The following is a 20,059-nucleotide window of genomic DNA, read 5'->3' as shown; positions in this document are numbered from 1 at the left end:
TGCCTTGGTAAGGCCACACTTGGAATACTGCATTCAGCTTTGCTCACCATGATATAGAAAAGATGTGGAGACTCTAGAAAGAGTGCAGAGAAGATCAACAAAGATGATTAGGGGACTGGAGACTAAAACATAGGAAGAACGGTTGCAGGAACTGGGTATGTTTAGCTTAAGAGAAAGAAGGATTAGGGGAGACATGATAGCAGTGTCCCAATATCTCAGCGGTTGCCACAAAGAAGAGGGAGTCAAACTATTCTCCAAGGCACCTGAGGGTAGAACAAGAAGCAATGGGTGGAAACTAATCAAGAAGAGAAGCAACTTAGAACTAAGGAGAAATTTCCTGACAGTTAGAACAATCAGTGGAACAGCTTGCCTCCAGAAGTTGGGAATGCTCCAACACTGGAGGTTTTTAAGAAGATGTTGGATAACCATTTGTCTGAAGTGGTGTAGGGTTTCCTGCCTAGGCAGGGGGTTGGACTAGAAGACCTCTTCGGTCCTTTCTAACTCTGTTATTCTATTCTGTTCTATTCTATTCTATTTATTCTATTCTAAGAAGCAGGTCAATTGTGTGAAAAAGAACTAAAGTGTAACATTGGGAATTATTGGAAATGAAGTCCACAGAACTTGAAGTTGCCAAGCTTGAGAAAGACTGACTTAGAAAAAACACTTCCAAGAAAGTCAGGCATGGGGTAAGTTTGGCTAATGTCAGTCTTGGCTGGTTTGTTGATTTGTGTGTTTATAGTTCAGCATACTGTACACATTCAGGAAATGTGACACAAGCTGTGCGTTTCAAGGCTGACATGCTAGTGGGACATAGGACAGTTGTGTTAGCAGCATATAGAGATGTCTTTGGAAGTGTGCATCCACAGTTGAGAGAACAGAAAGACAAAAATTAGCCAAGCAGAAAAAGTTTATTTTTCTTCTTCCTTTCTCACCCATAAAGTAGTCATTTGGTTAGATATATAAGCTGTTTCCATTTTCTGCACAGCTGAAAAGGAAAAGGGAGTAAGTGTGCTTTTGTTAGAGGCTTTCTTCAGGGTGGGGCAGTGGAAGAAACTTGAATTTTCTTTCTCCCCCCACCGCAAGTAAAATCACTATTTTAAACCCAAGTTATCTTGCCCCAAAAGAGGCTGATCTGGAATTATTTGTTTTTTGAATAGCTACAAATCTTTAATTTCAGCACCATTTGTTCTCTTACTATCACACTGTTAAAGTAACATGCCAGAGACATTGATTTATTTAAAGGTAATCCGTGTTTAAACACCACTTGTTCAGCGACTGTTTAAACTCACAAAGGCACCAAACAAGGGGTAATTATGGCAGTCATCATACCTACTACACCCATCACAGCATTTCCAAGGATACATAATCACAAGGGTTTCCAACAAGCAAAGGGAACGTGGAAAAGCAGCTGGAAGTCACAAGTTGTTGTGTTGTAGAAAAGAAGAAAAAAAGCCCAGTTGGCTTTTGAAAAAAACCCACCTTTGGGACTTAACAACAGATTTCCAGCCCCAATTAATATTGTTAAGCAAATAGGATCTCTATTAGAGCATCCCTCCCCCCCCCCACCTGTTTCAAGGTCACATGGCTGGAAAAGAACACAACTGCATATCAACCTATTTTTGAAGTGACCATTCTGAAAACCTCTTGCGTCAACCTGATTGGACGTGTGTGTGTGAAGAGAGAAAGACACAGAGAGAGGCAGAGAGACAGACAGACAGAGAGGAGAGAAAAACAGAGAGAGAGAGAGAGAGAGACAGAGAGAGATAGAGAAATAGACACACAGAGAGAGAGAGACACTCAGAGAGAGGCAGAGACAGACAGACAGACAGAGAGGAGAGAGAAACAGAGAGAGACAGAGACACAGAGAGAGAGACACACACACAGAGAGAGGCAGAGACAGACAGACAGAGAGGAGAGAGAAAGAGACAGAGACAGGGAGAGAGAGAGATAGACACACACAGAGAGAGAGACAGATAGAGACACACAGAGAGAGAGACACACAGAGAAACACAGAGTGAGAGAGATACAGAGAGAAAGACACAGAGAGAGGCAGGAGAGACAGACAGACAGACAGAGAGGAGAGAGAGAAACAGAGAGAGATAGAGACAGACATACAGAGAGACAGAGAGAAAGACACAGAGAGACACAGAGTGAGAGAGATAGAGACAGAGAGAGACACACAGAAAGACACAGACACAGAGCCACACAGAGAGATAGAAAGCGCAATGGGAGGCAGTGAAGGGAGGAAAAGGTGGAACTTAGAGATTTTGGTGCGTGATTCTCAGTTCTGTCTATGCATTACTGCAATACACTTGGCTTCTAATAAAATTATACCTTTCTCAATAAACAGAGCCGAGGATCATTTCGATTTAGAGGTTTAAGTGCTGGCAGGTCAGACACTGGTATTAGTTTATGGTTCAGTGTACTAGTGCAGATCTAGGAAACAGATTGATTCGATAACCCGCTTAAATGTGCTGTGTGAACTCAGCCCATACAACACTAAACAGATCCGTGCCATGTACAGGATCCTGTACAGTTTTTGGGGGTGGGGGGTGGGGGGGAGGCTGGTCCCGTTGCATTATTTCTCCAGGTGTTGCCATAGACAGTTGCAAGGAAGGTATGCGTTGTCTGTTCCTGGCTACAAAAGGTTGCTTTGAGCCACACCCTGGGAACTTTTGATCTGTAGACTTGTAATAGGTAGCTGCCCTGATAGAAAATCACTTGTGCAACACCCAGAAGGGGCAGAGGCTTTCTGGATTCTGCATCCTGAGTGTAATGGAGAACATTTGCCAAGACCACAGACCTTCCAGATTGTAAGGTAAGAGGAAAGAGAAGTCAGAGTCAACTAGAGAAGCTACTTAGGAACAGCTGATGTTCATATTATAGTAGTAAAATCAAATAATTCATGCTATTCCCTCCTTCTCTCTCCTTATTTGACCTCCCACGTGCTTCTTAAAGCAGAATAACAGAGTTGGAAGGGTCCTTGGAGGTCTTCTAGTCCAACCTCCTGCTCAGGCAGGAAACCTTATAACCATTTGAGACAAATGATTGTCCAATCTCTTCTATAAAAACTTCCAGTATTAGAGTTTGGGAGAACACAACTTCTGGAAGGGCATAAATTGAATTCTGAGGATAAGAAAGTATTCTTGAACACCCTTGAATGTAGTTTTCAGCCTTCCTTCCAGAAGTCCCCATGAAATTCTTCTTATTCATAAGTTGACACCTTGTGTTTTCTCCAGGAACCAAAAAAAAAAAAATGGAGACCCGGACAGATTATGTTCTGATCTTACCTATTTCTTTCTCCTGGTCCCATTTATTTTGGGGTGTGTCTAGGACTAATATCTCTGGTCTGCAACAATCTAGACCAGGGGTCAGCAACCCGTGGCCCTGGAGCCTCACGTGGCTCTTTTATCTCTCTGCTGCTCCACAATCGATAGGGCTTTCGATTAGGACAGGTAGAGGAAAAAGGATGCTATTCTAGGAGGAGACTCTATGGTGGGGGAACCAGACTTCCAGTCGGCTCCAGAATTGAACAGTGGGCTAGGATCTTTATGGTTCTTTGAGTGTTTAAGATTGCCGACCCCTAGACAATCTAGACAACTAGTAAATGGCAGGGAGGAAGGACCTCTTTACTTCCACCTAATGATAACCTGGATTTTGCCAGCACAGAAATGGTAGTATTTGTGTTTTAGTTTAGTTGTAGTTTTTAGTTTATTTTATTGTCACTGCACCTCGTACAATGAAATGAAATGCCATCTTCAGTGTAGATTATAACTAAAACACAAACACACATCCTTTACATTATGTACAATTGAATTGAAAACCCCTGATATTGCATTAATATTGCACTGTACAGTAGAATTTAATATAGTTACTGCTCTGGGATAGAAGCTGTTTTTCAGCCTGTCTGTCCTTGTTTTTATTGCCCTGTACCGTCTGCCAGATGGTAATAGTTCAAAAAAAAGGAGGTATCCAGGATGAGATGGATCTTTAAGAATGTTTTGAATTTTCCTAAGCAGTGGGAGCTATCAAGCTCTTCCAAAGAGGGGAGAGGGCAACCAATGAACCTCTGGGCAATGACGTTGACCCTCTGGAGCACTGTCCTATCTGCCACTGTGCAATTAGCAAACCATACCCAGGTGCAGTAAGTTAAAATACTCTCTGTGTGCCCCTGGCATTTTGTTGATCGGCCGATGCAGTTCTAAACAAAATTGTGCATCATGGGAAAATGACAACCTTTGCCACAAGAAGAAAGTGCTGTAAACCCAAATCTCCACTTCTTATTTCTTTTCCCATGGGAATCTTGGAAAGAATGGGAGAGACAATTCTGCTCCTGGAAAGAATGCACTCATCCTTCTTAGGTGCAACCAAATGGACAACCTTTTGGCCCTTAACGAAATTAGTGGCTGTGGTTGTATGATGGCTTTTGACCTCGGGACTCTCAGAACATAAACTCATTGCCTTAACTTGAAAGTTCAAGAAGAAAAGGGAAAGCACGGTCTGTAGAAAATGCAACTTTTAGTGTGTGTGTGTTTGTGTGTGTGTGTGTGTGTGTGTGAGAGAGAGAGAGAGAGAGAGAGAGAGAGAGAGAGAGAGAGAGAGAGAGAGATATTAAGGATCGCGGTGTTGCCCAAGCAGCTTTTTTTGATTATTGCTCATCTTCATTGGTTCGTAAATGCTTTGTAATGGTTAGGTTCTTTATCCAATAACTCCCACTTCCTAAAATAGTTAAGCCGAAGGAGATACAAGCCACTCAAGGTCATTCAACGAGTTTCCAAAATGAGCACAGATTTTGAGCCGGAGGCACCTCAGATGACAACCCCCCTCCCTCCACACCACTCTATATTTAATTGAGTTTTGTGCTGAAACAGGGTCACCGCCTCTTTCTACCAGGGCCTCTGTGCCCTGGAATGGCTGCTGAACAGATGCTTTTGTAAAAGTGATGCCCGATGCTTCCAAAGACAGAAAGAACGATTCAATTGCTGGGCCTGCATGCAGCTACTTAAAGGGTCCTAAAGGGAGGAGATTAGGCCAGGGAGGACATGGCAAAATATTGCACAATTCCATCATCGTGAACCTTTACGCAGGAGGCAGTCAGCAGAAAGATGCTGCCTATATCCCAGGCTCCTAAATGCTCCTGTTGTGGCTGGTTGGCTGCTGGCCCTTCCAGCAGCTGAATCGGAGGAGGAGGAGGAGGAGGAGGAGGAGGAGGAGGAGGAGGAGGAGGAGGAGGCATGGGAGACAGGGTCAGCAGCAGAGGTGGGTTGCTCCCAGTTTGGCCCGGATCAGGCAAACCAGTATTAGCGATGGCAGGAGGGTCTGCCCACCCGCCCGAATGCATGCACATGAGTGAACTGGTAGGAAAAAAATTAGAAACCCACCACTGGTCAGCAGCAAGACAGTCTGAGAGCTTCAAAGCAGAAGTGGGAATGGAGCTCACACACACACACACACAGAGAGAGAGAGAGAGAGAGAGAGAGAGAGACAGACAGACAGACAGACAGACAGACAGACAGACAGACTGGGCCATCCATCAATCCTCAGATGGAGAGTCAACAGCCTCCAGGTCTGGAGGTGACTGATAAAGAAGAGGAGGAACAGCTGGGTCCAGTGCCTGATGTGCAGCTGTGCAGAAGGCAGAGGAGAGGAGAGCAGTGGAAATCCATGGGCTAGTCCTTGGGAACGAAGAACCACTGCTGCTAGTGAGGCCCCACTCTAACTCTGGGGATAAAAAGCAGGGGGGGGGGGCAGAGATGAATAGATGTGGCAGACAACTAATCATCTTCTGGACGGACAGATGGACTTGTTAGCCTGCATTGAAAGAGAAACTTTGTGCCGGGGCCGCCGGCACTCCTAATAAAGGAATCTTTGAGTTTACTTCAGTGGGTGTGTCATGTTTGGGAAGCTGGGTCTGAACAGCTCCTTCCAAATCCTTTTCTGAGAACCCTCCCCGCCCAATTCTTTGAAACTGATTTGTAAAATGCAGTGCTGTGCATGCACGCAATCTCATAGTTGGTCCCTCTGAACCCAACTCAACATCTGGATGTCCTTAGCTTAGAACAGGACTAAGGATGATGTTGCCTCAAGCAGAGAAAGGTATTTCTCACTTGAATCCTTTAACCACACTAGGCATCTATAGCCTATTATTTCTCTGACATGATGGAATGTAACCTTAACCTTCTTAGTTTCTGTTATCAGCTCCTCCTTTCGGTTTCCTTGGAGAAAGGTCAGATTCACAAGGTCCATTTCTCTTTTCCATTTCTCACTTCCTTTTCTCATTGAGAAGGGATGGTGAGCATTCAATTAGCAATAAAACCAGTAAAAGTTGGGCAGGAAGCCAAATCCTCAAAAGCCTTTACCTTTACACCTGCGTGGGAGTGTGTGATTCTTTCTCACCTAGGAGATGAAAAGCTACACAATGCTGAAGACGCGGAGAAGCCGGGAAGCTTTGCTGTGGCCATCCCCATGTTGTCCTTCCTGCATTCTTTCTCTGTGTGACTTTTTCTTCTGTTGTTTGTTTTTTTCTCTCTCTCTATCAACCAACCGGTTAAATTGCAATATGGAAAATCCCGACTTCAGAACAATTTTGGGGAATCTAGACAGTATCTGAATATCCCTGAATGAAAGTTATACAGCCACGTGATCATTCCAGAGAGTGAACCAGAGCAGGTGCAATCTCTTCCAGGCCAAGGAATTGCTTCCTTTCTTCCTACAGAAGGGCCCTTGATGCTCTCTGAGATTGATTGTTCTCTTGCAGACGTTCCATTACCCAAAGTAGGTAACATCCTCAGGGCTAGTAAGGAGTGGAGTTTTCTGTCAGTTTATATCGTTGTGACTTGTCCTATCAATGTTGGTGGGGGTGGATTTGGAAGTTCTTTGTTTTCGGCTGTTTATGCTTGACTTGTTTGACAATTCCTTGATCGGAGTATTGTTTTACTTGATTGTTGGTCTGACATTAATCTTGGAGTTAACCTTTGCTCGTAGGGTGCTGATTGCTGGTGGATGTTTTGGTCTTTTTATTCCCTTTTTGGTTTGTTGATCATCTCTTTGTTTTGGTTTGTTGATACCACATACTTTCGCATAGTATGTTGTATTAAAAAAAAGGACTGGTGTGGTGGCCTAGAGGTAGAGCTCTCGCCTCACAACCGGAAGGCTGTGAGTTCAATCCTAAGTAGAGGCAGGTACAGTATTTCTCTCTCTGGGTTCTCACACTGAGAATATATCTGGTGAACAAAATTCCGCATTGGCGACAGGAAGGGCATTCGGCCATTAAAACACTCTGCTAGCACCATTCAGTTGCCCAGACTCCACCCAGCAAGGGATTATGGGGTGGTTAAAAGAAGATGTAGTACACACACACACACCCAAAAAAAAACCCTCAGAAAGCACCAAGGACCATTCCTTTCAACCCTGAGCTACAAATATTGTCCTTGCAGAAGCTCTAACATCCTTTCCTCCTGTTTCCAGATCTGCAGATGGCTGATTTTGCACATTATTCGCTTCTAATCCAGGGCTATTGGGATCAGCTCGTGCATTGGCTCGAACCATGTCCCGCTCCTCTGCTTCACTGCCTTTATGGCTCTGGCTTCATCACTCGGCCAGAGTATTACTCCTTGCTGGAGGTCAGACCCAAGAAGAACCAGGTCATTTTCATTCTGGAGAGGGTCAGCCAGGAGCCAGCCGCAAGCCAAATATTACTGGAGAAGCTGAAGGAACTGCAAGAGATCTTCAGCCCTGAACTTCAGCACTGGCTGCAAGAGACGGTGTTCAAGCGGAGCCAAACAGAACTTTTTATCATTCCACCAGGTATAAGCAGGGATTAATTGGTATCAGCTAAATAGGACATCAGGCCTGACTACATATGCTTGTTCGTCAAGGGCTCTTTGTCTGGGGATAGGCATGTCAGTCACTGTTCATCTCCCAAAACACCTCTCAAGATTCCGTTACTATATCTTTATTATGAAAGTAGTATTGTTCTATGCGTTCGATTTGGTTTCCTGGTCTAGTCTACCTTGAGAGGCTGACATCTCCACACCAAAAATGAGGCTGAGAAAAGAGGCAGGGGTGGGCTTCAAAAATTTCAGCAACGGGTTCTCTGCCCGATTGCTGGGTGGGCGTGGCCATGGTGGGCATGGCCTAGTTGGCCTCCTGCACCATGAAGGGGGGGGGGGGCGTTTTCATTTTCCCCAGGGTCTGGAGGCTTTCTTTGGGCCTCTGGGAGGGTGAAAACCTCCTCCCACGGACTCTTGAGGCTCTTCCGGAACTTCCAGGAGGCCCGTTTTCCTCCCTCCCTGAGCCTCTGCACGGGCCCTATACTTACCTCACATCCAAAATGGCCACGTGGAGACTCCTGGGAGGGGCATGATGGGTGGGGCCAGCCAGGGGTGGGATTTGGAGGCCAGCCATAATGTTAGCTACGGGTTCTCCCAAGTCCGGGTGAATATTAGAACTACTAACGATCTCCGCTCCTTCCGACAGAAGCTTAAGACCCACCTGTTTCAATTAGCTGGCTTGACTGATGTGTAGTCCCATCTTTAACCTCCTGGCAAACATCTTACTGTGTAATTTTTAAGGGAAATTTTAATTATATTTGTATTTTAATTTAAATTTGGTACAGCACATTCTACCTCCTCCGTTTATATGTTTATATGTTTATATATTTATGCACATTTATATTTTGTATCTATATGGTTTTTAATATGTCTGTACACCGCCCCGAGTCCTGTTTAGGAAAGGGCGCGGTTTATAAATAAAAGTTTACTTACTTACTTACTGTAGCAGCCCACCCCTGAGAAGTGGTAAAACGTTATGTAACCTGGGCAGCTAAACATGACTTTAAGATACTTCAGCTGTGTTCCAAAGATTAGAAAATGTATATGTCACAAGGCAAAAAAATGGCTCCCGGAGTATGTTCATCCTGCATTCAATGGTAGAAGAAAATGAACCCAACAAGAGGAATTGTTTTAAAGCCAAGAGTTAGACTTTGTGCAGCTTCTAAATTCTCTCTGTTCTTTCTAGATGCTCCCCTTAAAACGTCCAGCAGGAATTGGCTGATGTTTTGGCAAAACAGAAAATATAAATTGCCACAGATATCTGCAGGCAAGTTATGTTCCCAACTGACCCGATGAGAAGTTTCAATTTGTGTATCATATCTATTCTTGCTGAGATAGTCATTTTCAAACTGCTTACAATTAAAACGGAGGCTAATTGACCCAATTTCTTTCAATGGGTAGAGTTTGGGGCCAATGCTTTAGGACATTCAGTGGATACCTGAGTTCCCACATTGCATTAAGCTAGTTTTTCTCAACCTCAGCAATTTGAAGGCATGTGGACTTCCACTCCCAGAATTCTAAGAGTTGAAATCCACACGTCTTCAAGCTCCTGAAGCGAAATGCTGCCTTCAACTATGTCATTTGCTTGTTTCCAGCTTACTAAATCATGCAAACCCAGATCTTAGATGCCAAAACTCCAGATGGCTACAGAGCCACAATGAGTTAGAATCAGAATGTTCTTTTTGGGACCATCTAGCTGCCATATGGGTTGCTGCAGTCCAGGTCTGATAGTCCTTCTATGAAACTATGGATTGGTGCCTACTGTATTTGCGAACTGCAGCTAATGCAGCTTGTTCAATAAACTGTGATTAAACAATCTGCAGAAGAGGGGCAGTCTGAACTAGAGGGTGGGGTTAAACAGGTCATAAGTTTGGAGTCACTGTGCAACCACAAGAGAACCAAGTCCAGCACCCCAACCCCGTGAATTCTCTTGACCCTTACCTAATGCCAACTTAGCCTGGATTGTGAGTTGCTCAGATTTTTTAATATATCGATGGCAACAATAAACTCTTAGTGCCTTCAGCTCAACTCCCGTTCCTGGCTATTTGCGCTGGACATGTCTCAACATGAGGCATGAGCACTCCATTGAGATGAAGAGAAAGAGACAGAGCTGGACTGTTTCAAGCAAGAGCACCAGCTAGGTAGAAAGAGGTTCGTGTAGAAAATGTATGGACCTAAAGGAACAAGATGCATTAAAAGTTTGACCAACTAAGATCAGGTGGTCAACAGATCCACCAGAAGCATTGTAGAAATTTCACATGATAGCTAAATTCAACTGTCCAGGACAAGGCAAAAAACTATAAAAGGGAAGCTAAGGAAAATGACTAAATGAACTTTGTGAGACTCTTGAGGATTTACTAGTTACCCAATAAGGTCAGGTCTTGAGACTGTCCATTCTGCAGGTGGCCCAGCAGAGAAAAACTGTCCCTCCTTGGAAGTCAATAGAGAAGGCGAGGCCAATTCCAACATATTTTTCTCTTGTCCCTGCAGATATGCAAAAGAACAACAGCTCAACTTTCCGGAGGGGTTTGGACCGCCAGCTCAAAGGTAAATATGTAATAGAGATGGTTAAAAGAAAACAGAGATAATGTTATCAGTAGGTTTGGTGTGAGATTCTTGCAAACCAGTTGCCTAACTCTTTTTTTTCCTTTGAGACCCATCAAGGTCAGGTTGAGTGGGAAGCTCCTAGCTTCCAGAGGCAGCCACAGGTTGTTCACCTCTGTATGTTGTTCACCTCTGTATGTTGTTCACCTCTGCCAGTGGCCTTCTTGACAGCCATGTTGTTTGTTGGTGAGAGCATCCTGTTAAGACTCAGAAAGGAGGCTAATTCAGCTCCCTCTTCATTTAAGATCCAGAATAAAATCCAGCAATCCAACCAAGCTGGAAGCGAAGGGGGAGGCGAGGTCAGAACTGATAGTTGTCCATCTTTGGGCAAGATCACCCAGCAAAAGAATAAAAGAAGCAGAGTAGCCAACAAGAACCAAATAGCGGAAGGGCAAAGAGACGTTTTGTGGGGAAAGATCATCTATAACGGTGATGGTGAACCTAGGGCACATGTGCCGGAAGTGACACGCAGAACTATCTCTCCGGGCATGCCAGCCATTGCCTGCTGCTCTTCTGGGTTCTGGCATATGCATGTGTGCTGGCCAGCTGCTCTTCGCGCGTGTGGGAGTACCAGAAAGTATAAGAGTAGTTCCCTGGCACGCATGCACACACTGGGAAGCAGAGTTTCCGGTTTCTGGCACACAGATGCGTGCTGGCCAGCTAGTCTTCGCGCACATGGGAGCACCAGAGACCATCAGAATAGCTCCCTGGCATGCATGTGCATGCCGGGAAGCTGAGCTTCCGGTTTCCTGTGCATGCATGCGCATCGGCCAGCTGGCATTTGTGCATGCATGTATTCCAGAAACCGGAAGACCATGTAACCGGAGGACATGTGCATGCTGGAAACTGGAAGCTCAGCTGAAATGGGAACTGCTCATCCAGTTTCTGGTGCTCCCACACAGATGCTCCATTTTCAGCGCTTGGTGCTGGAAAGGTTTGCCAACACTGATCTCCAACATTCAGTGCTGCAGATTTCACCATAATTGTTTTGAAATGTACTTCTGCTTTTCCTTTCCCAGCTGCCCTGCAAAACCACCGTCGCTTGTTGCTGACCCAAACCGAGAATCTGCGCACCACTATGGAAGATACCGAGCCATGTAAATGTCCTGAAGTCTACTACCCTGACCTCCTGCTACTCAACAGGCCCTATTACAGCTCCACCAGCCATGATTACTTGCAGCTGGCTTCTCATCATACCTGGCTTTGTTCCTACCACACATCTTCCCATCTGGACCTGTGTCATCTTTTCTCTCCTTTTCCCCGGGAGAGCTCCCTGCCTCACCGGGTGATGCTGAGCGGCCCTGCCGGTATCGGCAAGACTGTCCTTGTCCAGAAGATCCTCCATTATTGGGCGCTAGGCAGAGCCTTCCAAGGCTTTCTTTGCGTCCTGGATTTTTCCTTCCAGGAGCTCAGCCTCGTCACCGCAACCCAGAGTTTGGAAGAGTTGATTTGCCGTAAGTTCCCGCATCTGAGCAGAGTCCTTTTTGCTTTGCTGGAGCGACCGAGGGAGATCCTCCTGATTTTGGATGGACTGGATGAGTTCAGGCATCCCCTGGGCAGCAAACATCCCTGCCTGTGGCCGGATGAGGCAGGCAACGTGAAAGATCTGGTGTGTGGTCTCCTCAACGGGACCTTACTTCCAGAGGCCACCATTTTGGTCACATCCAAGTCTTCTGTCCCTCTTCTGCCAGAACTTTTTAAGCGCCATGTTCTTATCCTCGGTTTACAAGAGGCACAGGTGAAGGACTACGTCTCCCAATTCTTCCAGACCTCCGGACACGGCACGGAAGTCATGAGCTACCTCTCAACTCAGCATGGCTTAACCAACTTCACCTTCATTCCTCTCTACTGCTTCATTCTCTGTACGGCTCTGGACCAATACTTCTCCGAAGAAGGGTTCAATCGCGCCTCCCCACCCAGCACCGTCACTGAGCTCTATCTGCTTTATGTGTGCACCATCCTGAACTTACACCAGCCTCCTTCTGGACAAGAAGAAGCAGTGACGTGGGATCTGAGGAGGGAGAAAGATTTACTACTGCAGCTTGGTCATCTGGCCTACGTTGGCCTCCTAAGGGGACAGACCATGTTCTATGCAGATGAACTGCAGGAGTTGGGTTTTGATCCGCGACATCTGCCACCTGTTTATCTCAGTCAGATCTTCTTCAAGGAGAGCAATGAAATCTACAGTTTTTTCCACTTGACTGTACAGGAGTTTTTGGCCGCTTTATACTCAGTGGTTAACTTGGACTTCAACGGTGGGGAATTAACTGATTGCCTGGATCTCTGGTGGAATGGAAAAACTCCAGAAGATCGAGATAACGCTGGCTTTCTCTCCCCAGCAGAGGGATCTGCTGGTGGATTTTACGATTATACCTGGCAATCTCTGAATAGACACCCACAGTGGGACAAGCTGCAAATGTTTTCCAGGTTTTTCATGGGGTTGTTGACCTCTAGACTGGAAGGCAAGTTGGAAGGGCTGCTTGGGAGCAGTTGGGAAGGAGACCCAGCCAGGCTTTTGGCAGACTGGTTCAGAAAAAAGGCTTTGTGTGAATCAGGTCAGAGGTTGCTGCCCTTGTTACATTGCTTAGCGGAGTTGCACCAGGATGACGTGACTTGGGAGGTCATTTCCAAGATGGGCGAGGTGGACCTGTCCAAGGTGACACTGAACCAAGCAGATTGCGCAGCTTTGGCATACGCCCTGAGTTGTTCAAAGTCTCAGGTGCTCCAGAATCTCAACTTAAGTTACAGCAATATGGGCACTGGAGGACTGAAGCAGCTGCAGGACCACCTCCATCGCTGCAAAACTTTGCAGTGAGTATCGGTTTGGCAGTTGGTTGGCTTTGACCTAAATAGGGAGGGATGATGACATTGAAAGAAATCAATATCCTATTCTCAGCTCCACAAGGGAGGCAGACTCTAAGGCAGATCTACTCTATTAAACTATAACTGGGTATGTCTAGTTTAATGAAAAGAAGGACCAGGGGGGACATGATAGCAGTGTTCCAATATCTCAGGGGCTGCCACAAAGAAGAGGGAGCCAAGCTATTCTCCAAAGCACTTGAGGGCAGGACAAAAAGCAATACGTGGAAACTAATCAAGGAGAGAAGCAACTTGGAACTGAGGAAAATTTTCCTGACAGTTAGAACAATTAATCAATGGAACAACTTGCCTCCAGAAGTTGTGAATGCTCCAACACTGGAAGTTTTAAAGAAGATGTTGGATAACCATTTGTCTGAAGTGGTGTAGGGTTTCCTGCCTAAGCAGGGAGTTGGCCTAGAAGACCTTCAAGGTCTTTTCCAACTCTGTGATTCTACTCCACATTGTAGAGATGCATCACTTTTAAACGACTTTAAATGCGGGAATTATAGTTTTATGGATGTGGGGTAACCCTTTAAAGCTAACTCTAGAACCTCTTCTGTTCACAAAAGCTAGCATGACCTTTGCAGAGAAGGGAGGACTATTCATAGCTCCTTCATTAAGTTATTCAGAATTCGGGTTATACTATTGGATTCTTCCCAGCTCCTATCCATAGTTTTTGATTTAAGACCCAATGCTGTCCTTCCACCCTAGTGGGGCTCCCGGCCTTTCCTAGGAAATTCAAAGCAAGAGGTCAACCCATCCCCAGAGTTTTCTTATTCTTAGTTATCTTATCCAAACTGCGTTATAGAAATCAAATGCTTAAAAGGGAAGGCACCATTACTGTTGTCTTACACTCTTACTGCCTTCCATTTTAAGGGGAATTATGGGAGCTGAATTTTGCACAACTTAAAGTCGCCAAGGGTGAGAAATACTGCTCTGATCTGTCACTTTTGTGTCTCTTAGATTTCTGCCACGATGACAAATTTATTGCTGCAATATTTCCTCTGCCCCCCGCACTTTCATTTTCTTAGCCTGGTTCTGAGTTTCCACCCAAGTTTCATTTTTGGTCTTTTATTTCATTTCCTTTTTTAAAAAAAAAATCCCCTCTTTTGTTTAAATAGTCTCATTTCCTTGGTTTAATGCAACTGTGTCCAATGTTGGCAACTTTAAGACATGTGGACTTCAACTCAACTCCCAGAATTCCCCAGCCAGGTCATGCTGGCTGGAGGATTCTGGGAGTTGAGGTCCACAAATCTTAAAGTTGCCAAAGTTGGACATCCCTGGTTTAAAGTTTGTTTCTTTCCTTTCCCTTCTCAAAGAAACTCTTCGCATTGGAACTAGGTGGTGCATATTTATGCCAACGGTCCTCCTCAATTTAAAAGGTAAAAGTAAAGGTTCCCCTTGCACATATGTGCTAGTCGTTCCCGACTCTAGGGGGCGGTGCTCATCTCCGTTTCAAAGCCAAAGAGCCAGCGCTGTCTGAAGACGTCTCTGTGGTTGTGTGGCTGGCATAACTAAATGCCAAAGGTGCACAGAACGCTGTTATCTTCCCACCAAAGGTGGTCCCTATTTTTCTACTTGCATTTTTACGTGCTTTCAAACTGCTAGGTTGGCAGAAGCTGGGACAAGTAACAGGAGATCACTCCATTATACAGCACTAGAGATTCGAACCACCGAACTGCCGACCATCTGATTGACAAGCTCACTGAACCCCCAACGGACTCAATTTAGGGCCTTCGAAATGGATCAGGTTATATGATGGAAATCAATTAGGCCCAGGGTATCTGCGAGACTACCTACTGCCACCAGTAGCCTCCCACCGTCCAGTACGATCCCACAGAGTTGGCCTCCTCAGGGTGCCGTCGGCCAGACAGTGTCGGCTGGTGACCCCCTGGGGGAGAGCTTTCTCTGTGGGAGCGCCTTCCCTCTGGAATGAGCTGCCCCCGGAGCTTCTTATAATCCCTGACCTCCGGTCCTTCCGACGCGCCCTAAAAAGTTGGCTTTTTCAGCAAGCCGGCCTGGCCTGTTAATGTTAATTTTATCTCATTTTTAAAAAATGTTATTGTCCTATTAATTGTGTTTGTTTTTTGGATACGTATCTAATTTCTTTTTAACTTTCGTGATGTGTGTTTTTTAATGTTGTACGCCGCCCTGAGTCCTTTGGGAGAAGGGTGGCATATAAATCCAATAAAACTAAACTAAACTAAACTAACGAATTGGACCTCCAGCACACCTGGACTAAGTAGAGCAAGGAGTTGTGTGTGGTAGGGGTGCATTTTTAAATATCACACAAGTTCCGTTTTCTGAGCTTTTGAATCCCGATTCACACTTGTCTTACAGTGACATGTGACCTTTAAGCTACCAGGATATCTAAAGGCAGTGGCTGCAACTGCACAAACATGCCAGAAATGGTTAGCATTAACCTTGATATTTAACCTGTTTGAGAAGCTGTTGATCCCTGTGGGTTGTACATGTTCAGAGAAGGGGCCCATGCTGTAGCTGAGTTAAGTCCGTTGTATTTCAGATTGCAATACAATTCTCTAGATGGGGAAGCAGCTGAAATCGAAGCCACGATTTTGAGGTCCCCCCAGTGCTGTCTGGAAAGACTGGTGTAAGTAGAGATGCTCATAAAATGCTTCCTTTAAAACGCATGTTGACAGAGGAACTCCGGGAACTGAGCCGCCAAGGTGGCAAAACGTGGTGTTAGGGCTGCTACTGATGAAACTCTCTCTGTGCGATTAAGTGAGCACCCTCAGATCTGCCAGGGGGAATCCGTTCTGGTAAAACTGTTTGCAATTCCCTGCTGGAGAGACTTTGCACAATGTCGTGAGTGGGAATGCGAGCTTGAAGGTGATTTTGCTGGGCTAAATAACCGTTGCTTTGCACACATTTTTTCTATTCTACCCAAGGCTTTGTGGGAACCGTCTGAGATCCAATGTGGCAAGCTTCTTATGGAATGCCCTTCGTGATAACACCACCCTAGAAGAGCTTCATTTGGATTTTACAGACCTTACGGACCGAGGCCTCGATAACATTTTGGATTGTCTATCAGGAAATACGACTCTCCGGCTCCTGAGGTGAGTTTGCTTAGTTGCTTGTTCATTGTGAGACTCTTCGCCAGCATTCCGATGGTCTTAATGTTGAATGACTAGAAGACCTCCATGGTCTCTTCCAACTCCATTGCTCCGTTCTGTTCTGTTTCGTCTTTGCAAAGAATACACGGACAATGAAGTCAGGATCCTAGTGTCAGACCTGAAAGCCATCTTTTCTTTTTGGACTTCAGGCCTGCCACACTCTATCATGGGAAACTGGGAGTGGGGGATTATGTGGAGTTGGGTGATAGGTAGCCATAACAACATTCTTCTGAGAAAGTCAAGGTCAACTTTGTTTCTGCACCTGGCCAGATCTGGATGGGAGGAATCTGTCTTCATGGCAGTGAAAGATTGGACCATGTGATGAACTTGTGGGTGTGGGGGCAGGATCTTGAACTTTCAACTGGGTGGGAAAACCTGAAAGCTTTCCGATTCGGTTTTTCCCAGATGTGCCAACATGGCTCTTTTAATAAATTGGAACTGTGAGGAATCTCTTGCCTCGGATTCTTATTTTATTTTGGATGCTATTTGGAACCCTGACACCTAGGTGGGCTCTCACCAGATGAGATGCAGATCAATTCGTTTGATTTCAAGCCAGCATTGGCATCTGGCTTGGAAATCCAGGGAGCCAAAACCCGACATATTGGAGCTCAATTTGGAGAGAAGGCCACCTGTATTGTCCCAAAACCAGGAACATATGTTGATTTGCAAATAAATTTTAGCAAACCTGCAAGCTTGCAAATATGGAACCTGCAAATACTGTAACACGGATTTCCTAGGCACATAGCAAAGCCATTAGAAAGTGTATCCAGTTGTATGTGTAGCTTTCAGTATTGGAAGTAATTAATAGCATATTTTAGCTTTATTAGCACATCCTTCAACTGGATCTTGCCTGTCAGTTTGTTGCAAAAATCAAATCCAGAAAGCACACACAGATAACTGCTTCAGCAAGATTCATTAACTTCTTTATGTACATAATAAAGAACAAATGTACAATACCAACAGCAGATTCTTCCAAGGTGGTAGAGAGAAGAGATTGTAAGCAGGTTCAAACACAGGCAGGCTATACAGAGAATGAGTTTTAGTTTCAGTTCAGAGCTAAGCCACACCCAGACGCTATGCCTTATTCATTGGCTGACCTTGTTACCATGTCTCTGCCGGTTCATGAATATTCTGACCTTGCCATATTAATTTCAAATTCTTTCTCAGCATTACAGGGAACAGATTTAGCCAAGCAGGCCAAGATATCCTCTCTGAATTACGTTGCAGAAAACCCAAACTTAAGATTGTCAGCTGTTTCCGGTCTGATACGGCGTTGCTCCAGAAGTATCTGGATTGGGTGGATGAGATTACAATTGAGCAAATGGAGTCGGTCAACCATGCTGGAGCCCTGGACTCGATTTTGGAAACCTTGATGGACACAGATGATCCAGAAGTGAGCCAGGAAGCTCAGGAAAAAGCTGGAGAGCTGAAGAAAAAGATCTCTGCTATCCTGAAAGAGGACAAAAAAGAAGAAAAGAGCAACAAATTTTATTTAATCTGATCTGTGAAGCGGGATGATTTTTCTGAGCCCAAGGGTACCATCTCACAGAATTTCTCACCTCTTTATTTGAGCCCATCCACGCTTTTAATTAAATAAAGGAATACAGGTAGTCTTCAATTGTGTGAGCATTTGTTTAGCGACCATTCCAAGTAACCTATGACTGGTAGTCCTCGATTTACAACTATTCGTTTAGTGACCGTTTAAAATTAGAACAGCACTGACCAAAGTGACTCATGATCATTTTTCAGTTATGACCTTTGCAACCTCCCCCATGATCAGGCAATCAAAATTCAGACGCTTGGCCACTAGTTCATATTCAACTTGAAGATGCGTGGACTTCAACTCCCAGAATTCCCCATGACTGGCTGGAGAATTCTGGCAGTTGAAGTCCATATATCTCAAAGTTGCCAAGGTTGAGAAACACTGGCTTTTGATCTAAGATGTCAAGAGGCTAAGGGAGCCCAAATCCTTCCTCTTTTCATCCATCTCAGAGAAAAGAAGGATTTTCATAAGCCCAAATTTGTTTTTCTGACATTTCTGCAACATTTAAGAAGCATAAGCTACAATGCCTTTTTTTTTTGCCTAAAAAAGCCATCCCCTCCAAATATCTGCCATTAACAATAAAACAAATCTATTGACTGGAACATACAGACTGTAAGACTTTGGGTAGATCTAAAATACGTGTCAATCTTCCTAATGGATATTTCTTCAGTGGCAGCTACTACCTGTGTTGGCTTCACCGCAAAATTTAGATGAACAGAGATGGAAGAGACCTTGTAGGTCATCTAGTCCAACCCCCCCTCCCCCAAGCAGGAGACCCTACACCATTTGAGACAGATGGCAGTCCAGTCTCTTCTTCAAAGCTTCCAGTGATGAAGCTCCCACAACTTCCGAAGGCAGCTTGTGTTCCATAGATGGATTGTTCTCATAGTCAGAAAATTCCACCTTATTTCCAGGTTGAATCTCTTGTTCTGTTTTATTCCTTGTTTTGGACTCTCTAAATTCCACAGGCACTAATGCAAGTTCCAGCTATGCGTGATACCAGAGGTGGAAGAGGGAAGAAGAATTAGCATCAGGCTTTCCTTAAAAAAAAAAAAATGGCCATGATTTTACACTCATATAAACCCAGATTGTACACACTACCCCACCAAAAACCTCCAACCACCCCCCAAAAAACCCTCCACAATAAATGTGTTTGAAACCTGACACTATCGTTACATCCTCAAACCCCCATAACTTTAACCTTAAACTGTCTACTGTTGACCACACCCCATTCCTAAGAGGTTAGTACGGGCATGCATAAGTGCACCAGCGTGCCTAACGCCCCTGTCCTACTATCCCCATTTATTTGTACCCATTTCCTGTGTCCTTATTCATGTTTATTCCTATTCCTGGATAACAAATGTATAACCATTTGTCTGAAGTGGTGTAGGGTTTCCTGCCTAGGCAGGGGGTTGGACTAGAAAACCTCCAAGGTCCCTTCCAACTCCGTTAATCTATTCCTATTCCTATTCTATTCTATTCCATTCCATTCTATTATTCTATTCTATTCTATTCTATTCTATTCTATTCTATTCTACTCTATTCTTCTATTCTATTCTATTCCTATTCCTATTCTATTCTATTCCTGTTATCTTGTACATGAGAGACAAACTAAATAAATAAATAAAAACTACATTATTAGGATGGCCAGCGGGGGTTTCCTTCCAGGATTTCGCACTCAAAAAACGATTCTAAGCAACCCCCCCTCCCGCAAAAAAACAAAAACAAAACAAAACCTGTAACACAAACAACCACCACGAGTTTTGAATCTAGATGATTGCTGCTTGTTGAATGCATAAGGCTATAATGTCACGGGCAGACAAAGGTAAAAATTTTCTGCACGTGACATTATAAAGTTTTATTTTAAAGCAAAACTTGAATTTAAAACCCCAGCATTGGCAATCCTGGCGGGAGGAAGAAGGATGTCTCTGGGGGCGTTGGGGAGGGGGGTGGAAGAGACAAACAGAAAACGAAAGCGTGTGAAAAAATACACGAACAGAAAACGAAAGCGTGCAAAAAATCCACGTTCGCTTTTCTCTCTCTCTCTTCTCTCTCTCTCTCTCTCTCGCTTCTATACATTTCTTGCT

At 44.6% G+C, this 20,059-nt stretch overlaps 1 protein-coding gene across 1 annotated transcript; it reads left to right on the top strand.

The window, feature by feature from the left end:
* The first annotated feature begins 2,713 nt into the window (after window positions 1–2,713).
* Window positions 2,714–18,031, top strand: LOC309397015 (NACHT, LRR and PYD domains-containing protein 12-like). The gene is made up of 8 exons (XM_081962683.1): window positions 2,714–2,818; window positions 7,468–7,806; window positions 9,019–9,099; window positions 10,323–10,379; window positions 11,456–13,247; window positions 15,820–15,906; window positions 16,205–16,372; window positions 17,597–18,031. The coding sequence occupies exons 2-8, from the start codon at window positions 7,476–7,478 to the stop codon at window positions 17,928–17,930; spliced, it is 2,850 nt and encodes a 949-aa protein (XP_081818809.1). The 5' UTR covers window positions 2,714–2,818; window positions 7,468–7,475; the 3' UTR covers window positions 17,931–18,031.
* The last annotated feature ends 2,028 nt before the right edge of the window (window positions 18,032–20,059 follow it).

This window comes from Natrix helvetica (genome assembly GCF_964273705.1).
Source record: "Natrix helvetica genome assembly, chromosome: 9".
NCBI classification, from domain to species: Eukaryota; Metazoa; Chordata; class Lepidosauria; order Squamata; family Natricidae; genus Natrix; species Natrix helvetica.
The sequence above is the reverse complement of the archived record's forward strand: the minus strand, read 5'-3'. Positions and strand labels throughout refer to the sequence as shown.